The sequence below is a fragment of the Rhea pennata genome, chromosome 9 (assembly GCF_028389875.1).
Source record: "Rhea pennata isolate bPtePen1 chromosome 9, bPtePen1.pri, whole genome shotgun sequence".
Lineage (NCBI taxonomy): Eukaryota > Metazoa > Chordata > Aves > Rheiformes > Rheidae > Rhea > Rhea pennata.
The window spans coordinates 15,228,786-15,249,028 of NC_084671.1; the positions used below are offsets into that span (position 1 = coordinate 15,228,786).

Consider the following 20,243-nt stretch of genomic DNA (forward strand, 5'->3'; position numbering starts at 1 on the left):
TAAGCAAAAGCTGTGCAGATTAGGTTATAGTCATCTAGTCTTTAATTGCTTTTAAACTAACGTAAGTTAAAACAAATCCCTAGACAGGCCAAGATGAGTCCAGAGGCCTGGATTGTCACCTTAACATGAGGCCTGTGGTCCACTAAGTGTTGGAAATACCTTGTTTATGGGGCTACACCTTTCCCTTAAGAAAATGCAGTTACAGGTATCCTGCATTTAACTTCACAAGTTATGAAAAATTCATATGTAAGTGAATGCGAAGAGGCAGGAAGCTTATTCCTTCTACAGAGAAGGTATAGGCAGTGAGATTTTGAGAATGTATGCTGATCTTGCTTGTATCTCATTTACAAGTTTGTTATCTATCTGCAGATATTGCAGAAGTACCAGACACTACTTGTACCAGTAGAATTGGCAAGCAGAGGCCTTATGTCTGATTTCTGAGGAGCAGGGTAGAAATCTATCCAAAGGAATGATATTGTATTGCTAGATGGAATCCTAGGTCTTGGAGAGCCAATCTCTGGACAGAGCTGATGGGAGACTCTTGAAATGCCATCAAATGCACTCGATTTAGGAGAGGTTGTCAGGATTTGTTTACTGCTTTGGCAGTTATGCAGTCTTTTTTTTTTTTTATTTACTATATTGTGGTCTCTGAGTGTGAAGCCCCCTTGCTATAAGTAGGCTTGGAGATGTTTGTCCCCTTGGTTAGCTCTTCAGGTTTTTAACAAATTAACAAAAATCACTTTCTCTTTAATGCCTGATAGTGCTCCTTTCCAGAGTTGCTGGTTTGTTGCTTGCTTTGTGTAGAATCTTACTCCTGTTGCCATCAAAAAATATTGTTGATATGACTATGTAATGTGCTTTTAACTTGTGACCTAACATAATTCCAGCATGATTTTTCTGTTGCCTACCACTTACCACTTTTTGTGTCTCTGGCCTTCCTTTAACACTACCCTTTCTTTCTGTTTCTTTCCCCCCTCACCTCACCCCAAAATCTGTGATCTCTGATTTGAATTATTTTTCTGTAACCTAGTTTAGGATAGGAGATGCAATCCATCTTAGAATTAATATGGGAGGAACAGGATGGGATGTCAAAGTGAATATAAGCCCAAAGATTCCTGAAAAATCTCCTATTTTACTACCTGCTATTTCTGAGAACTATGAAGATCTTAAAACTTTTTCATATATTAAGAATGCATCTAGAGATTTGTATGATTTCATTAGATATCTTAAATGCGTGCGCACAAAGCAATGCCTTTGTGGGTTGATTCATAGCAATAAACCAGGAGGAGAAATCTTTTAGGTTGGATTAGTGTGTCCTGAGTTTGTGGCTTCATCAAACGTAATTGTCCTGCACTCATTCCTTATGTAGTTAATGCATTCATGGTTCTGAGATGGCTTGCCTGTATTCATAAGTGTTTAATGTTTGCATTTGATAAAGTAAAAATGTAAATAGAAGATAATATTATTGTGTAGACACAGAGTTCCTAAATCTTTCTTTTTATGAATCTGAAGCCAGGTTAGGATAAACAGCAACTAATCTCAGTGTTAACTAGTGTACGTATTTGTGACATCTTTTAATAGTGAATATATTGTGATGTCCTTAAGAGATAGAAAAGACAAAAAAGACAAGTCAAAATGTGTATGGGATATATCATGTGCTTTATGAAACAAATCATTCTGTGGTATGAATAAATGGCTACCTCCACTGGCAGTGAGACTTAACTGAATAGTAGCAGGATTAAGAATAGGTGCCCTAGATTTCCACTGTAAAACACTTGCACAAATAACCCCTCCCCATAAATAATGTAGTAATCTTCCTGGCTTGGTTGCTGTGGATTGCAGCTAAAGAATCAACTTAAAACAGTGGCTATTTTAGTATACAAAGCACCCTTTACCAGAAGAAAGATTTATTTTCTGCGTTTGGTGGTCTTGTAGCTGCATTAACACTAATGTATCAGAAATTTGCAACTGAGAGAACTAATGTGAAAAATAGATTTAAAGGCAATTGGTATCTCATAAGCTGTTTTGCTCCTGTATATCTAGGTCACATAACATCTTCTGCAACTCTCACTGCTATTTCTTACAATCAGCAGTGCTAAGAGCACATATAAATTTTAAAAATTAATGTAAGTAGTTGATAGGAGTTTGGCTCTTGCTCAGAGAAATGATATAAATGGAACTTGAGGGTTGTAGTTCTCTGAATTGATAGCGAGCAGCAGTGCTAATATAAGGCTGGAACACCAGCAACAGTAAGATTTCTCATTCAGGTTGTTTCTCTTGCGGCCCAACTCCATCTAATAAAGGAATTAGTTCTTGTGCCTCTGTTACTGCCTCTGGATAGCTTTTGAAATGCTACATGATTGTAGATTAGTCCTTCTCATTCCAGCCTTTGTGTTTGTGGCTGTATCCTATTCACTTCATGGGCTAACTGTGTGTTCATTTTCTGTGAAGTTGGTGTAATTAGGGACATCAGTTACAACTCCTATTTTGCAGATTGCACTTCCAAGGAGAAATTAAATGCTTTGCAAGATAAGTTCTTCATTCTTCTGCCCTTCCCTTGATTTAAATTGGTGAAGATATAGGTTAATCTTTTTTGAATGTGGATGATTATAGCAGTGATTACAGTTGTAGCAAATTCCAGTTCCTGTACTTCCATAGCAATATCTTTGATTGCTTTACTGATGCTTCACGGTAGTAGACAAAATACCAATGAAGAGCTAGTGCAGCCAGGTTGTTTTTCCCCAGGAGTTTCCAGATTAGTCCCTAAGGTTGTAGAAAAAGTTGTTTTAGTCCTTTAAATATGACTCTTACTTCATATTGTTAAAGTTTCATCCTATCTCTGTTGTCAAGTTATCTGTTTTTTTTTTTCTTTCTTTCTTTTCCTTTTTTTTTTTTTTTTTTTTTTCCAGTATGGTATCTTGATTCTTTTCCTTATTCCTAACTTGTAACTTCTTGTTAACAACAGACTTCAGCACTGTACTTCTGTTTCTGTGGTTACTTAAACTTCTGCCATATGAAAGACCTTGAAATGTTGCCTTGAATAGGGAATTTTGGAATAATTTCAGCTAACTTAGCCTTTGGTTATATATACCATGATATAAACACCATCCCCTTCCTGTGTTCCACTGCAATTACTGCATGTGCTTCTGCTGTTCCTACTGCGTCTCATGCCACCAGTAGCTCTACTACCAGTGGCAGAACCTAAAATGAGTGGCAATATGTAGATGCAGATGTAAGGGGGTGGAGAGGTTGAGAGAGATATGTATCCACTGGGGAGGTTCAAGTGGTCTTGATGATACAGCTTCATTGGTACTATATAAAGTAGTAGGTATCTAATTCATTTTGCAGAAATTTGAGAAAAAGGTGGTTAAAACTAGAATATCATAGCAATTATGAAGCCTAACTTCACATTTTTTTCACATCTCTAGATATTCAAGAATTTTATGAAGTGACCTTACTGCACAATCCAAAATGTATTGATCACTCTCAGCCCTCTGAACCAATACAGCCTGTGAATACTTGGGATTTTTCCAGCCTTCCAAGCACTACAGTGACATCAGAAACACTGCCAAGCAGCCTTAGCCCAAGTGTAGAGGTATGTTACAGAAATCTCTGTTTACTTCTCTGGTTGAGGCTGTTAAGTCAACTTTGTTCTTTCCTTCATTTGTTAAAATACTTCCATAGAAAACCTCTTAGTCTTAAGGTTAATAGTCATAAGAGATTTAAATATTGAAATACTAGATACCAGAAGTATTTATTTTTCTTAATCAAATTTATACATTTAAGTGTACTTTTAAGTCTCCATTAAATTGGATTTATGCTCTTAAATTGGAGACCTCACTAAAGGATTTTGTATGCTTATACCACACCAAATTTCTGCAGTCATAACTTCATGAATAGTTTTGGAACATCTGAAGCTGTATCTTTTTGATAAGTAAACTTTTCAGTATGTTCATAAACCCTCTGCTATTTATAGAGCTGTGTTTTGGAAGGAAATTTTTTTTGAATCTCTTAAACGATACAAATCCAATTTTCACTGGTGAATGATGAGAAAACTGATCTGAGAAATGCATGTTGGTGTACATTTTTGCTAATTGATCTCTACTGCCAATCCAAATTAAAGTAGTAATGTTGCTTGCATTCTTTTAATCAGTTATATAGTACTACCCCCAAAGAGGTGAACTTTGAATTGTGCCCTCAATACTGGCACTTCTGTTTACAAAAAAAAAAAAAAAAAAAGTATGTGTAAGCTTCTAAGGGGCTGAAGGCAGCTGGCTCTGACCCATTTTTGTGGAATAGTAATAGAGCTCAGGAAAAGCACTGGAAAAACAAAAGGTCTAGCCCTGCAACCTCTAGGAAAGCTCAGGAATGTATGCTGTCTAGCCAGACAAAGAGGTCAGGCTGCCATACTGAGTAACCTCTATCTACAAGAAGCTATTTGGGTTAGTAAGAAAGTAGATTAAGAGGAAAGTAAGTAAAGTGCTTGTGCTTATTGAAGCTTCTATGAAAACCCTCAAAAATGCCTTAGAGGAAGCTATAGAGGAAACAAGAATTGTGCTGACTTCTGTCAGAAAGTAGAAAATAGTTAGACCGTCTTTTTAGCTTGGACCGGGGTAGATGTTGCATATCACCATGGATAATCATTAAAGTTTGTCAATCAAGAAAGAGAACAGTGTAGTTGCACTATATTTTTTTCAGGATTGTAGGTAATTGAACATTTGAAGGACTGAAACTCTAGTTGAACTTGCAGTAGTGGATTATTTTCCCTTGAGTTTGTGAATATTGTTATACACTGGAAAAATTGAAATTTCATATCTTTCTTGGAATCTTAATTGTCTGAAGTTGCATAAGGAGAAGACCAGTGTCATCTTAGTCATCTTGATAGAAATGCACTGAGGATTGTCTTGTTTAGAGATAAAATAATATTAGAGTATGAGAAACAGTATGAGAAAAAACATCTTATTTGCTTTTATGCAACTATCTAAATCTTAAGCTAGAGTCCTTGTCTTTCTAAAGATGTGCTGGAAATGGTGTCTCTTAGACACTGGGCATGACACAGATTATAGACACTGAGGCACGCAAGGATGGGCAAAGCACCTATCCTTAAGTGAGATGTTTTCAAATGAGCTGATTCTAATGCATTTTATCTTTGCATGTGTGAAGATCTTAATGAGGCAATTTGAGAGTCATTACAGTTGTCCTAAACCACAGAGGATGGGTGAAGTTCCAGAAAATTGAAGATGAGAAAACAGTATCTTTTTTTTTAAAAAAATCATATTGTAGGAGCAAGGCAGGAAGGATCCAGATTTAACAGGTACAGGAAATGATTCTACAGTCTTTCCATAGTCCCTTAGGAGCTGCCAAGGGAATTAATAACAACTGACATAGATTTGTTGAAAATAATTTGGTCAAACTTCATTTCTAATGTGGTAATAGTTTTTGTAGTAGGAAAAAACAGTAGATGTGATAAATGCTAACTTAATAAAAACTTTGGAATGGTCAAACAGGCTATCTTTTGAGGTAATTTATCTGTTGGAAGTTTCCCAAGAGTGAGGTCCTGGATCTAGTCTCAGTTTGAGTAATTAGTAGAAATAGACTAGGATATTGTGATTAAACTATAAATGATACCATGGGAAGAGTGGTGGTTGCTGCTTCAGAGCCTAAGGTTAGAATTCGGAAAAGTCTTGAGCAATTGAAGTAATTTAAAATGCACAGATTCTAGTTCGGCAAGACCAAGTTCAGTTAGGCTGTACTTCAGTAGTATTGATAGAAGTTGGTAAATACTTAAAATTGGGTTCTCACAAAAGATCTGGGGCTGTTGTGAATGCAGGTGAGCCAAGTGTTGTGTGAATGTGTGCATATGAAAAAGAGGATGGGGGGAGAAAAAGAAAAACACTTTACTGATGCAAGAGTACGGTATAAAGCTTTTCTGCTGCACTCAGCCTACATAAAGCTTTGCTGGAAATATTACTAAGTTTGAGATACCATGCTGCAAAAAAGATGTAGAAAAACTAAAGTTATAGGAATCTGAGAATTGAAAAAGAAAATCAGACAGAGAATCAGAGTTGCTTAAAAACAAATTGAATACTTAATTGGGAAGTGGGATTTTGCTAGTGTATTTGTAGGCCACTGTAAAAAGGAGGATACCCCTAGAAGACACATTAGACTTGCACCACAGTAATAGGTTTAGCTAAAACATTCTTAATGTATTTCTAAGCACCAGAATAGGTGTATGTGAGAATCTCCCTCAGTGACGGTCCTTAAGGACAGCTTGACTGTGTCTGTCAGAATTAGCTTATTTTTTTTTCCTCCAACGTAGCTTGGAACTGTGTGATAGAAGTTCATTACTTTTGCTATTAAGAAGCCTACTAAAAGGAAGACTAACTCATCAACTGATGTATTGTTGTCCCTGTATCTTTTAGAATTTTAAGTATAGATTTGTGTATGTACAGATGAATTTATGAAGTTGTGTCTTCAGATTTTTGTCTTCATGTGCCAGTGAACTGCCACTAATACTAGGGCTTGTGTGTGATGTAAACCAGTGACAAAAGGCACTTCATCGTGGCAGATGACAAATGTGCTGTAAAAGAATGGTCTAATTCAGGAGGTCTCACCATTGACGTTAGTGTATGCTCACTGCTGAGTTATTTGCTATGTGATGCAGCTACTTCTCTGGTACAATCTGGTGGTCATGGTATATACTGTTACCTGAATGAAACCTGATATATGATGAGGTACTTTGTTATCCTTCTAAGTAGCCAGGATTAGGACCTTTATGGCAAAGCTGCTTGTCTTCCTTGAAACTTTGTCTTGTATCATGTGAAAGTCGGACAGTTATTTGACCTTCAGTATAGGGAAGATATATTTATTTTCAGTATTTAAAAGCATACTCACACATGTCGGTGTTGATGCTAACTAAACTTTTCTCACAGGCTTTGTTACATACAATAAATGTCATCCTTTGTTTTGTTAAAGTGCTGCTTGAGGAATGCTGTTTTTTCCATTTTGTAGTTAGCCAATTTTGAAGTGTGGTAGTTCATGTTGTTTAGTAGTTTCAAGTGTTAGGTAGTCACATGTTTCTAGTATTTCTGTATGTCATAGTTTAGCTTTCAAGCATATATGTAAATTGTTACAGTAGTCATGTAGAGACAGAATAGTAGCTATCTTTCATCTCTTCTAAAATGAATTTTCTGTGATTAGTAACCTTGGTAATAAAGGCATGGCATGTGCTTGGTCGAATCATTTGTTATTTGTTGGAACTCGTGAGGGATCAGAGGGAACTTGAGTTCATGTATCTGATTCTGTTCATGGCTGGATATATAAACAGTCACTTTTTTAGACATCAGGTTCAACAACCTGATGTAACTAGATCAACATATCAGTTGAACTTTGAGATTAACTTAGTTTTATTCTTTTGTGGTGCCAGGCTTGTAGAATTGTATGTGGAGAAAGTGTGAGGTAGTGCTTTGCTTGTAATTTAGTAGCCTTGGATATTATATCAGCGACCCAATTTCTTTTTACTTTAATGATTTTTTTTTTTTTTTTTTTTTTTTTGGTATAGCTGTTCTGAGACAAGCAAATATTTTTCCAACTGGCAGTTTGATAGTATTTGCAAGATGAGGGTTGCCTAAGGGTGGGAATATAAGGGCCCCCTACAGTGATTACGGGTTGTATTACAAGAACTTTATACACAGCTGACTTTGGAAATGACTTCATAACAATGTGTGGTCATGTATATTTGCAGAATAGTGGTATACAAGCTTAGGTTGCCTGAGGATTTTTAATGGGACTTAGGTAGCCTGTGTACTGATTTTGCATTACTGCTTCTAGATCAAAAGACTGAATTTTGTAATCACCATGGGTGTTGTATTAGAGCAACGGATTTCCTGTTCAGTGATCTGTTTTCTTTTCCATGCTTTATATTTCCTGGAAGTGTATTTGACACTATATTTGACAGTGTATTTGACTTTTGGTTTAGTCTCCAGTGCAAAAGATGAGGCAAAAAGGAGAGATTCAAGACTGATAAGCAGGAAGGGAATGTTAATCCTTACAGTACTAGGTATGAATTGAAGATAAACATAGAATCAATTTGAAGAAGATGGAAGGCGTGTACATTTTTTTTTTTCTATGAGCATTAAATGCTGAGTTTTAGCTGTGCATTGGCAAAGCAGTTAAATCTATAGCAAGATACCTTAACTTTTTGAAATCTCAATGCTAATAATATTGTAGAAGAAGCATCAGAAGAGGGAGCGTTCTCTTAGGCTGTTTGCAGTGATCTGTAGTGCCATCTGTAGGGGGGACAGTTTGTGTTTGAGAAGTGCTTGTTCAATAGACAGAATTGGAGTTTCCTGCTAGGCAGGTTTTCACATTGAGGCGCTGAATTTATGCGAGTCTGTTGCAGGTAGTGTTCTTCAGTGATGAAACCTGTATTGCTGTAGAAGTCTCCGTCAACCTAAATGAATAGTAAATTGATAGAGAGATCATTTTGTGACTTCTTTCTATCTGTAGAACACGTTTAAATATTATAATAGATTTATTCATAACTATTAAGCTTAATAGCAAATACTATCGCCAACTTGTTAATTCACCGTCTTAAATTTGAAACTAGCCCCTCAATATTTCACAGTAGATGCTGTGAGGAAGAAACTGCCTCAAAATAAAGGTTATGGTTTAGGAGGAGGAACTTCATCTGAAACGTCTTACATAGTTGACTTATCAGGTCTCTATTTAGTGAGTAGTAGTGGCTGAAATGCTTTGATCTGATCTGTGCCCATACATCTGAACATGTCTCTGTTTTTGTATCTGACACGCGGAGTGGCTCTGGCTTGTTGTTTCTTTAATAAAAAGACAGCAAAAGAGAAAGAAGAAAGAAAAACAGCTGAATCTATAGAAGAGTCAGCTAAATTTCAGGCCCAAGGAGGGAAATGAAACTGTATCTAAACATCTCAGAGTCATGGAATAACTCATGCTCAGCTGCGAGATCAGACCAGGTTACTCCAGACTTCACTCAACTGAGTCTTGGAAACCTCCGAGGCTGGAGAATGCAAAACCTCTCTGGGCTGCCTGGTGCCTGGGCTGTCCTCATAGTGAAAAAGTTTTTCCTTATCTCTGTGTGGAATCTTACCTCCATTTGGAATCATCTTGTTTCAATTTGTTTCCATTTTCTTTTGTTCTTCCACTGTGCACCTTCCTCTGTCTTCATAACTTGATAACAAATATTTTGAAAAGGGGTAGGGTTAAGCTAGTTCACTTTCTTCTATGCTGTGGTAGTTGGTCGTGTTGACAAAATAAAGGCAGTAATATCTCTTTAGCCTTTGAAAGATTTTTTTTTTTTTTGAGTTTTGTGCAACTTAGTAAAATGAACTGAAATTGTCCAGAGGAAAGTACTTTGGAGGTATAGTTCCTGTGTATAGTGAATTGAAAATCTGTATTTAATGGATAATCACTGATGATTTATGTTCAAAATGGAATGGTGCATCAAACAGTTGATCAAGATTTTAGAGGAAGTCCATGAAGGACAGAGCATACACAGCATGTGTGTGTATTACAGGTTATTCTAGTTGTTTTTCTGCTTCTGAATCTTGTCTGGCCTTGATAAATGGAGTCTGTCATACCTGTCATATTAGCAAACCGTTAATGTGAAAATCCAAGACCTATCCCACTAACTGACTTCAAATACTGTCTTTAATAGTCAAAACGATTCAGTATTGGTAGCCTGCTGATACGCTATGTCTCCCTGAAGTACTTCCTTTTACCTTACTGCTACTTTTTACTTTCATCTGTAGGGGTGTATTGCCCATTATTATATTAGTGTAGAATCCTTTGGTTTTTTGAGCATTTAATGGTGCATGGCCTTGGGCCACTCAGCAGTCTTATCGGTTCCGGGATGGTAACAGAAGGAGGATGACACCTGGTTTGCTACCTACGTTCATTCTTGAAATACAGGTTCTTTTGTACAAATAAGAGAACTAAAGCTAAAAGTCTCCCAGGGGCAGGCTTTTGGTCCAACTGAACATGCAAAAAAACCCCGCCCATGGTCAGTACAAGATGTGTACACCAGCAATAAAAATATGGCATTTCTAATTACTTCTCTTTAAGTACCTCTTGGTTCGATTCAGAGCTGAAAGGACAATTGAAAAATATTAAAAACCTGTAGTAGGCCCTTCTATCCAGGTTCTAATGGAGCTAGTTAACAGTAGGTTAACAGTATGCCGTAATTTTAATGTTTTCTTTAACTACAGGTGCTGAGAAGATAATTGCAGTGATGCTCGTGTTTGATCTTTACTGGGCCTTTGTCTCTTGAGTGATGCTGAAGCTGGGCAATGACATAGCCTTGCAAAGCAGAGCTGAGCCTGCTTCTCAGGTTATACCTGTGACAAATCTGTAATAGAGGGTTTTTTCATATAATATGAGAGTAAATTAGCATTTAAGTAACCGTATGTGCTGGTTTTTATTTGTGAATAGATGAAATTATCTGTGGAATGTTTTCCAGAGCATTGTTTTAATTTGCATGATTTCATGCTTAGATGAACTATATGTTGGAGTAACTTTGTTTATCTGATGACTTAGAATCTATCTGTTCAGCAAAAAAACCCACTCATAAATCTGTGAAGGCATGAAAAGTGGCTGCCAGATATAACCTTAAAAAAACCTGATAATTCAAAAAAAGAAGCAGCAATCTCCTCCTGTTACCTGTAGATCATGCTTTGTTTTTTTTTAATAGTAGTATCACAAATAATGGTGAATCAAATGCACTTTTCTCTGGGTAGAATGCATGTTAGTGATGGTTGCTGAGACTGCTTAGAGCTGAAAGGACACACAGATGTTAAGACAAAAGTACCTCTCAATCTGAGAAATGAAAATGATGATTTTATATGCAGAGGTAATTGTATCTGAACTTAGAGAATGAACTCAGCTTTGAGATGCTATAAATCCCTGTATTCTAGGATTTCTTTATCTGTACCTAGAGTCTCTGGAACATTTTCTGGTGTGTGGGGTGTTTACAGTGTTGTTTTAAAGCTAAATGCTCGGCTTGTACTAGGTTAATGAAATTGCTTTCCTCTCCTGCTTGGTCAAGCTGTGATGCTTTGATAGGCCTTATTTTCAGTAAGTATGAATGATGTGAACAGATCTTGATGCTCTTCTCCAATTGGGTAGAATGATAATGGTTTTAATGGCTGGCAGTACTCGCTGGAAATGTCTTATTCTTGGGTGTGTTACAAACGGCTTTTAAGGTATTTCATGATTTTACTTCAAGTCTTGATGTGTCCTTTGATTCTTATAATGCAAGGAAAGAAGAATGAGTTGATTTTGTGCAATTTTTTTAATTCTAGTAGTTTTCATATGTAGTTCTTATTTTTAAACAATGTTCTTGTGAGCTCCAGGATTTCATACATGGTTGCCCATTCAAGGAGATTTTAAACTTCTCCCTGAGTATTTGTATTGTTGTTCCATATGGAAATACTAGACCTTATGAATGCTTGACTCTTATTTTCAAATCAGTTTCATGTATATGCACTGTTTCCAGTGAGAAATCTGCAGAAACAGTGGCTTAGGGAATGGTTGTTTATGTGCAGTGCCTCCCCCCACAAGCACTTACCATCTGTGATGTGTGCACTTTGTTTGGGAAAATGTGCCTTGGTATTTGCTACAAACTCTTTTGCTGTATCAGTTTGTAAGTGTGAGTTGTCTCGTTTTTTGTGGACTTTTCATGGGTATAGCCTCTATTTACTGGTTAATAAGTTTCCACTCTTTTGAATTAATATCCATGTGCTGCTGTTGTTTCTTGGCTGAAGTTTGGTCTTGAGCCATGTGGAGTTACTAGAACTGCCTCTCCTGTGTGTGTCTGTCTTGAACTAGTTACAGGAGATGTTCCTGGGCAGGAGACTGGACTCGCGCCCAGCCACCTAGAAGTGCACTTTCTTGGCCCCTGTTATCTTTTTGGATGCTTGCAGGTGACCTAAAGAGTGATTAAAGTGCGTAAGTGGTCTTAACAGAGACTTTGGAAATCCAAGAATAATTTGCATGTAGGGTACTCTGCATTCATTCAGCAATGAGTGGTGTTTTTTTTGTTTGTTTTTGCTTTTTTCCTTCTGGCAAACAGAAGAGCAGTTCCTTTTGCTTAACTAGTGCTTTGCTTTTCTTCTTTCTTCAGTCAGAATTTTTAGACTTTTGGATTGGGTCTTATTACCAGTCTGAAAGATGCATGATTTTTCCACTGATGCTTTGCAGCACTGAAAACTTCACATCAATATTCACAGTAAGAATTCTTAATAAGACAGTATGAAGATGATAATGAAAAATATCTGTGGCTTGACTTGAACACAGAGGGTAAAAATCCTGGCCTTGATAGCTGAATGGTTCCATTTTCAACCTCAGCAGTTATTTTCACTAGCATGTTAAAAGCTTTTTTTTTTTTTTTTTTTTTTTTCCCTCCTTAACTATCTTTTTTTTTGGAGGGCAGAGGGAAACTTGCTTCTGAAATGAGAGAATGACTTAGTCTTCCTTGGCCTATAAAGGCACCATCTGTCTGCAAAATAGAATTTCTGATTTTTTTAGGAGTCTTATTTGTTGCTGAATTAAGCTGTATTGTGCTAGAAGATGCATTGTGAAGAGTGGCTCTTGGAGGGACAGAGAGAGAGTCTTGCACTAGTGCGGTGCACCATAGACCACTCAGACTTGATTTTGAAACTTGTTTTTTAAACCAAAAGGAGATAGTGAGAATGTTCTAGGCACATACCTACCCTAGTCTAGAGTGTGCTTATGCAATGTATAATCAGTTTGGTTGGTTGTACATCTTGGGCCAGAAATGAAATGATGCAGACAAGATTTTAAGCATTTGATTTTTCCCAGCTGTGCTAATCAAGCTGAGAAGACAATGCTTGTATGCACAAACTTTGCCTTGTCATTGCTTTGTAGCCTTGCAAAAGGAAATGCATTTCTAGGTTAATTCAAGGCTCAAAATAGTGTTTCTCTTGCAATATGCATTACTCTTTATTTGCCACTTCTTTCTCTCCCTGTTCTACATGGAATATTCCATTCATTACTGCCTCAGAAATCAGTTATTTTGCAGTTTGCAAATGCTGAAATGACGTGAGAGGAGTTAAGACTTGCTTGCAACCATAACTATTTTTGAACAAGAGCTTCATTTTAGAAATTGTAACCACCTGAGAAAAGCTGATCTGAGATTTTTGGCTGTAAAATAGTTTTGCATTGCATTTCATCAAATGATTCCCTGTGACTCGCATGTGTTAGGTAATCCTGAAAGAGGAGTATATGAAATAGAGTACGAGGAAGCACTTAACTGGTATGGAATGAGATTCAGTATCTTTTGTATGATATTTTCAAGGATAAACACAGATTTTTCAGGCAGAGATAATCAAAATAGGTTGACATTTTTTTGAATCATAAGCATTATTTTAGCTGCTTTTTCTTTTTTTTTTGCCCCACATTTTTCTTTTTCTACCTCTGATTTGAATCCAAAAGGAGACCTGGCAGATTCTACTGTTTTGGCTAATAAATAAGTGTACTCTTTTTTTTTTTTTTTTCATCCTATTGAGCTGGTGTTTAGCTGTGATTGAAAATAAATGTCTTAAATGTTTGGAAAAATACCTGCTATGCTGAAATGATGGATTGCTTATGCATTGTAACAACAAAGGTAAGATGATAAAGCTTTTTGATTAATGCCTGTGATTTTAGAAGTTCTTATTAAATATTTCTTTCTATTTTTGCCTACTGCTAATGAAAATATTGTGGTAGTTTTCTAGTGGTGGTATTTTTTTTAAACTTTAACTGCACCTATTGCCAAAATAAATGCTGTAGTTGTTGCTAAGAACAGTCATAGATGTTCATTCCTCTAAGAGCTAATTATGCTGGTATTTAAAGACAGCAGAGTAGTAGAACAATTAGGTTTTCTTAAGATTCATTAGTGAGACTTTCCTCTGTAAAAATGCACTTTTTAAATGCGTTAAGATAGTAATTTGGTTTTTAATCTGAAATGAGGAATTCCAAATACTGTTTTGCATAATCTTTATCAAGACACGTTTAAAATAACTATCAAAGAGGGAAAAGATGATTCCAGGGAAGTCCCATTAGGGATGGATGTATTTGAGTGTTCTGCAAACCTGACATTGCTGCTTAATGTTGTTACTTCTGAGCTAGGATAAAGCTTCATGTGTGGTTGTTATTAATATAGTCCACTTGTAACTGCTAAAGATAAAATGATTCATAGACTGAAAGTAGATTAGCAGTGTGCTTGCGAAATATAGATAAAGATGAGGGGTATTTTTTGGAAGCTTTTTTCCAGTAAATAATAAACCATTCTCTCCCTTTTTATTCCTATGTTAAAAGATTTTTAATTTGTATGGTTACTTCTACTTTTAGCACTTTCTAATCATTTGGAAACAAAGTTCATAGAAGCCTCTTTCAAGAAGTGGAATAAAGTTAGACATCTTTGAGAATATTTTGTGGGTTTAGTGATAGCTTTAGAAAACAAAAGGTAAAAATACTTATGCGTGTTCAATAAAGAAGTACAATACCCTGTAACACAGGCTGATTGGAGTGGTTGAATTCACCTTGTCTGTCTCCAGGAAAATTTTTTTGCTGCCCAAACTGTTATTTTTCCGAAAGTAAAATATGCCTTTTAAAACCATAAGCCTGATTTGGCTATATTCCTTTTGGGTATTTTTGCTTTATTTCATTTAAAATATCTTTCACACAGTGAGAGCAGAAAGAGACTTTGATTCTTTGATTCTGGTTATGTAAATATACGCCTTAATTTTGTGCTCAGAAGAGAAGGAAGAAAAAAACCCCTCAGTTTCAGGTTTCTCTTGTGCATTTACTTACTCTCATTTATCTATTTTTTTTAAAAAAGCACAAAGTTAACTTTATATGGAAAGTTAAGCCAACAGGAAATGTACTCTTAAAAAAAGTGTTTAATATGGTCAGCCTGGCCATATAAGCACTAAGGTTTAAGAAGGGAAGAGTGTTCAGAGAATTGCTGCCTGGGAGAGGGAGAAGGAGTGATCATCCCTTCCTCAAAAGCACGGGTTTAGATTGGCTTAGATGGATCATGCATTTCTGCCTGGGGTTATCACCTGTTAATCCTTATTGTCCGATGCAGTGAAGTTTTGCCCTCTTTTAGCTAAATGCTCCTGTAGTGCCTGATAGCTTCAATTAAAGCTGTTAATAGTGGCACTATTAAAGGGGCTGCTGTTTCACTTCCAATTCATTGTAAGCACATATTTAAGTCGTAGCTTAGGAAAAGTACATTCCTTAATGTCATGTATGAATCTACTTCTCTAATGCGAAGGAAAACAAATGTATATAGGTAAAGCAGTTCTGAAATCGGCATAGGAGAAATACATGACAGAGTTGGAAATAGGATTAAGTACTTTCTCTGACTTGTGTGGAAGTCTTTTGAAATAATTGTTGCTACTCTTTCTGCATAGTAAAGAGAAGAAATTGGTCAATAAGGTGAATTTCCTGATAAATATGAAAGATCTTTCAGAATGCCATCTTTATAGTTTTGTTTAATTCAGAATAAAGATAGTTTACAGATGTTTGCCATTAAGTAAAAAGATTTGCTGTCTTCTGAGGTCTACCTGGTTTACTTTGCACTAATTTTGTGCAAAGTACTGATTAATACAGTCCTTTTCTCCTTATGTGGGCACATTTGGTTTGGTGTAGGTAGGCAAATTTGCATCACTGCAACCATGGATACTATTAAGAGCAGGCACGTGGGCTGTGCCTACAGTAATGACTTTTATTTAAGTAACATTTTTAAATGAGTATGTGGCACTTAAATACAGAATACAAAAACCCTTAAATTCTTGCAGAAAACCGTTTTTGAGCAGTCATTCTTAGCTTCCTTGTTCATTACTACCACTGAAGTAGTTTAAAAACATGATTTAAAGTTTCTGCAAATAATATTTCTCATAAGATTGTGGTGCAAAAGTGTTTTGAAACAAAAATGGTACAAAAGAGTGGTGAAGAAGCTTGCTGCTTGAAGTATGCCGGAGCAGTATCTGTCTAGCCCAGTAGCTTGTTTCTGACACCTTGCCTAGTGTTAGCTTTCATAAATGAAAAGGTAAAGATGCTTATAGGTCTGGCCAAAAACAGATACCATAAGAAAGGGGCAGGCATGCATGATGCATCATCCTAATATCATGGGAAGAAGACCACATTTTTTTCTGAGTTGTAAAACTTAAAATCAGGAGTGATCATAAATTTATTGCCATCATTGAATCACTTGGGTTGGAAGTGATCTAGTCCAATATCCTGCTAAAAGCAGGATCAACATAAAATTCAGACCGGCTTTGTCTAGCTGGCTCTTGTAAATGTGTAAGAACAGATTTATCGCTTCTCTCAGCAACTTGTCCCATTCTTCATCAGTGTCATAGTTCAAAACCATTTTTTTTCTTCATATGCATTTAACAGTCTCCACCCCCTTCCCCAGCCCTGTCTCTGTTGGAAAGCGGTCTTTTGTCCTTCTGCTGCGTCCTATGATGAAGGGCCAAGCTCCATCTTCTTGGTAACCTACTGTTAGATAGAGGGCTGCTACCCATGAAGCGGCCTCTTCTCCAGGCTGAACAAGCCTATTTCCTGAATCCTCGTTGTGTTCCTCACTGTGCCTTTCACTACTTAAGGCAAATCAATGGCAAGTTTATATTCTTACTGACTGCTGATTGTATGTATGTAAAATAACAAAGTGTGTGTGTCTGTGTTTAACTTCTTTTTAAAGGGCTTTCTTGAAATTCAGAGTCATCTTACTGCTAATAGTTTGTGATTTAAGGACTTTCTGGGCTAAATATGAGTGCTGTGTATCTAGGAATCTTCAGTGGCCCTCTTATCTGGGTTTGCCCAGTCTCACCTGATGCCTGTAAAATACAGGGCAAGGGTATTAATCTTTTTACAACTTATTTTTTTTTCCTGTGGCATGTGCTTCATATACAGAGCACCTTTAGAGCTAATCTTTGTTTACACATGTTTGCTTGCTCTTCCTAAATAACTGCACATATGTAGGATTATTTCATTGATAAACCTTGCAGAGTTGCTAATACGAGTAGTTTTTCAAGCAGAGCGGTATTGGTGAAGATCTGAATTGTTTGAGTGGGTGCTAGAAGAAACTGGATAGTTGGACCAGGTATCAGATGTGTTTATATGAAGCGGATCATTTCATTACATTTTAAAGCCTTTGTATTGAGTTCATAGTTATTTTTACCCCTATTTTAAAAGTAAAAGATGCCAGTTAATACTACAAGTATGTGATAAATGAGTTTTATCTCATTGTCTCAGTTCTGGGCATGTTTGATTAGGAACTGACTGAAGAGCTGATTTTTAAAAATATGCCTCTGAAATACCAGTGTTTCCAACAGTTGAATTATAATGACTTGTTCTCATCAGAGTCAGTGTATCAATGGTGTGAGTATATTTAGGTTGGAGGAGGTAGTGAATGTAGCAGTAGGAGATTGGAGAATATCTTTCTGAAATCAATCCCACGGGCAGAATCTCTTTTAAAATTAATATGGGCCCTGAAAAGTATCTGAAGTGGGAACTGTCTGTCATCTAGCTTATTTGGAGTTGCTTCTGCACAGGAGCAATTTTCAGAATTTTTGGGGAAATAATCAGATGCTTCTCATGTCAAAAAAGAATACTTCTTTGCATGTAGGAAAAAAAGGATAGTTAGGATCTTGTCTAGATATACTTGACAATAGTACAGATGAAAGAAATAGATTCTATTTTATATAACTACAGCAATTTCAATATAGCAGTGAAGAATTGAGGATGCAAAAGTTCTTGGGGTGGAAGTTCAGCTGGTCCAACTGCCTGCTCAAAACAAGGATAACTTCAGTGTTAGATTGGGTTACTCAGAGCCTTGTCCTACTTCGCTTGGAATATCCCCAAGGCTGGAGACTGTATTACTTATTTGGATGACATGTTCAAGGTTTTGCTATCCTTGTGGAATTTTTTTCCTAATACCTGGTTGAAATTTTCCTTGATGCAACTTTTCTGTTGCCCTTCCTTTGGGTGTGCTTTTTGGTGAAGTCTGACTCCACCTTCTTTGTAATCACCCATTAGATAGCTGAAGACAGCACCTGGATCCCCCCCCACTTAGCTTTCTTTTTCTCAGACTGAGCAAAACTCAGCTGTCCTGGCCTCTCCTGTTTCATAGTGTGCCTCTGCCCCTAACCATCTTAGTTGTCCTCCACTGGACACACTGTTTCATCAGTGTTGTTGATGAATACTGAACAGTTTCAGCCTTAGCATTGGCAAAGGGGGAAAACCTTTTACTAAACAGTTTTTTTCAAAGATTTGAGGATAGTATTCCAAGACTGTTTGGTCTGGTTGCTCTTGACTCTCTTTGGGAATGGCTTTGGCAGAGTCTGCTGTGTTAAGGAAGTAACAGTGGTAGGGGGTTGAGTGCCATTGAGGAGCTGGGCAAAACAGCGGGAGAACAAATATCGGTTTGTTTGTAGTTGGACATAGGGTCTCTGACACAACTCCTTCGGTAGGCAGAGGTGTTTAGATTTGATGGTGGAGAAGAGCTTTCTATCTCACTCGAAGTGAGATTTCAGGATGGCTGAGCTGACCAGTTAAGAATTCCTGGTATGGCATTTGCCAGCTTTGTTTCACTAGCTGTCACTCCGCTTAATCACTTTATTTTGTGAATGCAGTAAATTGCACAGAGGTCTTGTTAACATGTTTTTCTCTTTGATGCTTAATCATAGCTTAACATATTGTCAGTGGATATTAATTGTCCTTTTTGTATGCGGTAATAACATTACTTTATTCTTAGAACTGATGCTTACCTGACTAAAAAATCAAGGATGTTGAAGACATTCTTTAAGTGCAGGCTATCAGAATATAGCTGTTCAAGTGATAGTCAGCTTTTTTAGCTATATAAAATATTTTTTTGTTCTCTTCCCACCCTCTGCAAAGACTGTTCTTTGCAGGGAGGGAGGGATACTTGTTCAAATTTTAATACTTGCTAGGGTATAACTGAAGGCCACTTTCTTAAAGGTCAGTGTCAGCAGGTATCGTCAGCATTCCTGAACTTGACTGACTGCCGAGCACAGCATGAACAGCCCTTGGGGCATTTAAGTGACAAGCCTGTGTGGTCCTGCAGTGTGATTCTCCCCCATCCGTTGTGTGAAAACATTAAAACAAGGATTATGATGTGCGTGCCCCAACAGTGGGTTTACTTGGGGCCATGTAAGTTGTAATACGTATTTTGAGGACTCTTGCTCCTTCCTCATCTCAGCGGGGCAGAGTTTGCCAGCCACCATTTAAAGCTCTCTCTAATGTACGGTGAGATGGAGCGCTCTGCTGCGGTGAATTTTCGCCCATCTCTGTGGCACTTGCTCTCTTTCCTATTGGAGAAGTAGTCAATGTGATAGCTGCGTGCAGCTGTCTGCATTTGTGGTGCCTTGGAGTGTTACCTGGTGAAGGTAACCGCACTGAGAAGCACTTTGGCTGAATGCTGCTTATGCAGTGGTTGATGTGTGAGTGGTGTAGCTTCAGCTCTGGAGCTCTTAAACAGATGAAAGAGGCGCTTGCAACTTGGACTTAAAACTGCCAGGATGGTGCGTTGGCCAAATGTGGTAGCGCTGCATGCAGAACTGAGCAGGCAGACTTGCATTCTTGTGTGTGTTATTTACGTCTGTAATAGTTCTGCTGAAGCCCCTAGAGTTATACAATGCGTGAACTTGGTCTGTTTTCCTTGTAGTGTTAATAGATGGCTTTTTATTTTTGCACATTTGTTATTTCACCAGGAATGTATAATATTATAGGACCTTTAACTTGAATATTCCTGTATCTCTTTGTAAATACTTTACATGCAAGAGACTTTAATTCTTTTTCTGCTAAAAAATCACTGTTTGGTAAAATGTGACCATATGTCACATGATTGAAGCTGAAAATCTGTTGATTGCTATAGCGCAGTTCAATAAGTGAAATAGTAGCTTAACTATATTTTCTGGAGCAAATGTCTTATGTAATCCTACAGCTGAGTAGGGGGATATTGCTGCAGGAAAAAAAAAAAAAAGCTTTACACTGCAGTTTAGTTTGATAATAATTTAACTTTTAAAGTTGCCTGAAGTTCAAGTAGCTTATTACACAAAAAATTTTTAAGCTGATGCTTTCATCTTCCTTCAGTCTATTAAAATGGCTAGTATTTAGTGAGTTATTTGGGTAGCCTCTTTTTTTTTTTTTTTTTTTTTTTTTTTTTTTTTTCCTTTTTGATT

At 36.9% G+C, this 20,243-nt stretch overlaps 1 protein-coding gene across 4 annotated transcripts in view; it reads left to right on the plus strand.

The window, feature by feature from the left end:
- The window catches only part of DLG1 (discs large MAGUK scaffold protein 1), a 164,665-nt gene that overhangs the window by 12,980 nt on the left and 131,442 nt on the right, over window positions 1-20,243 (plus strand). For all 4 annotated transcript variants that reach the window (XM_062582390.1, XM_062582391.1, XM_062582392.1 and 1 more), the window contains exon 3: window positions 3,429-3,595. In XM_062582390.1, coding sequence (XP_062438374.1) covers window positions 3,429-3,595 — 167 coding nt within the window. The remainder of the gene's footprint in view (window positions 1-3,428; window positions 3,596-20,243) is intronic.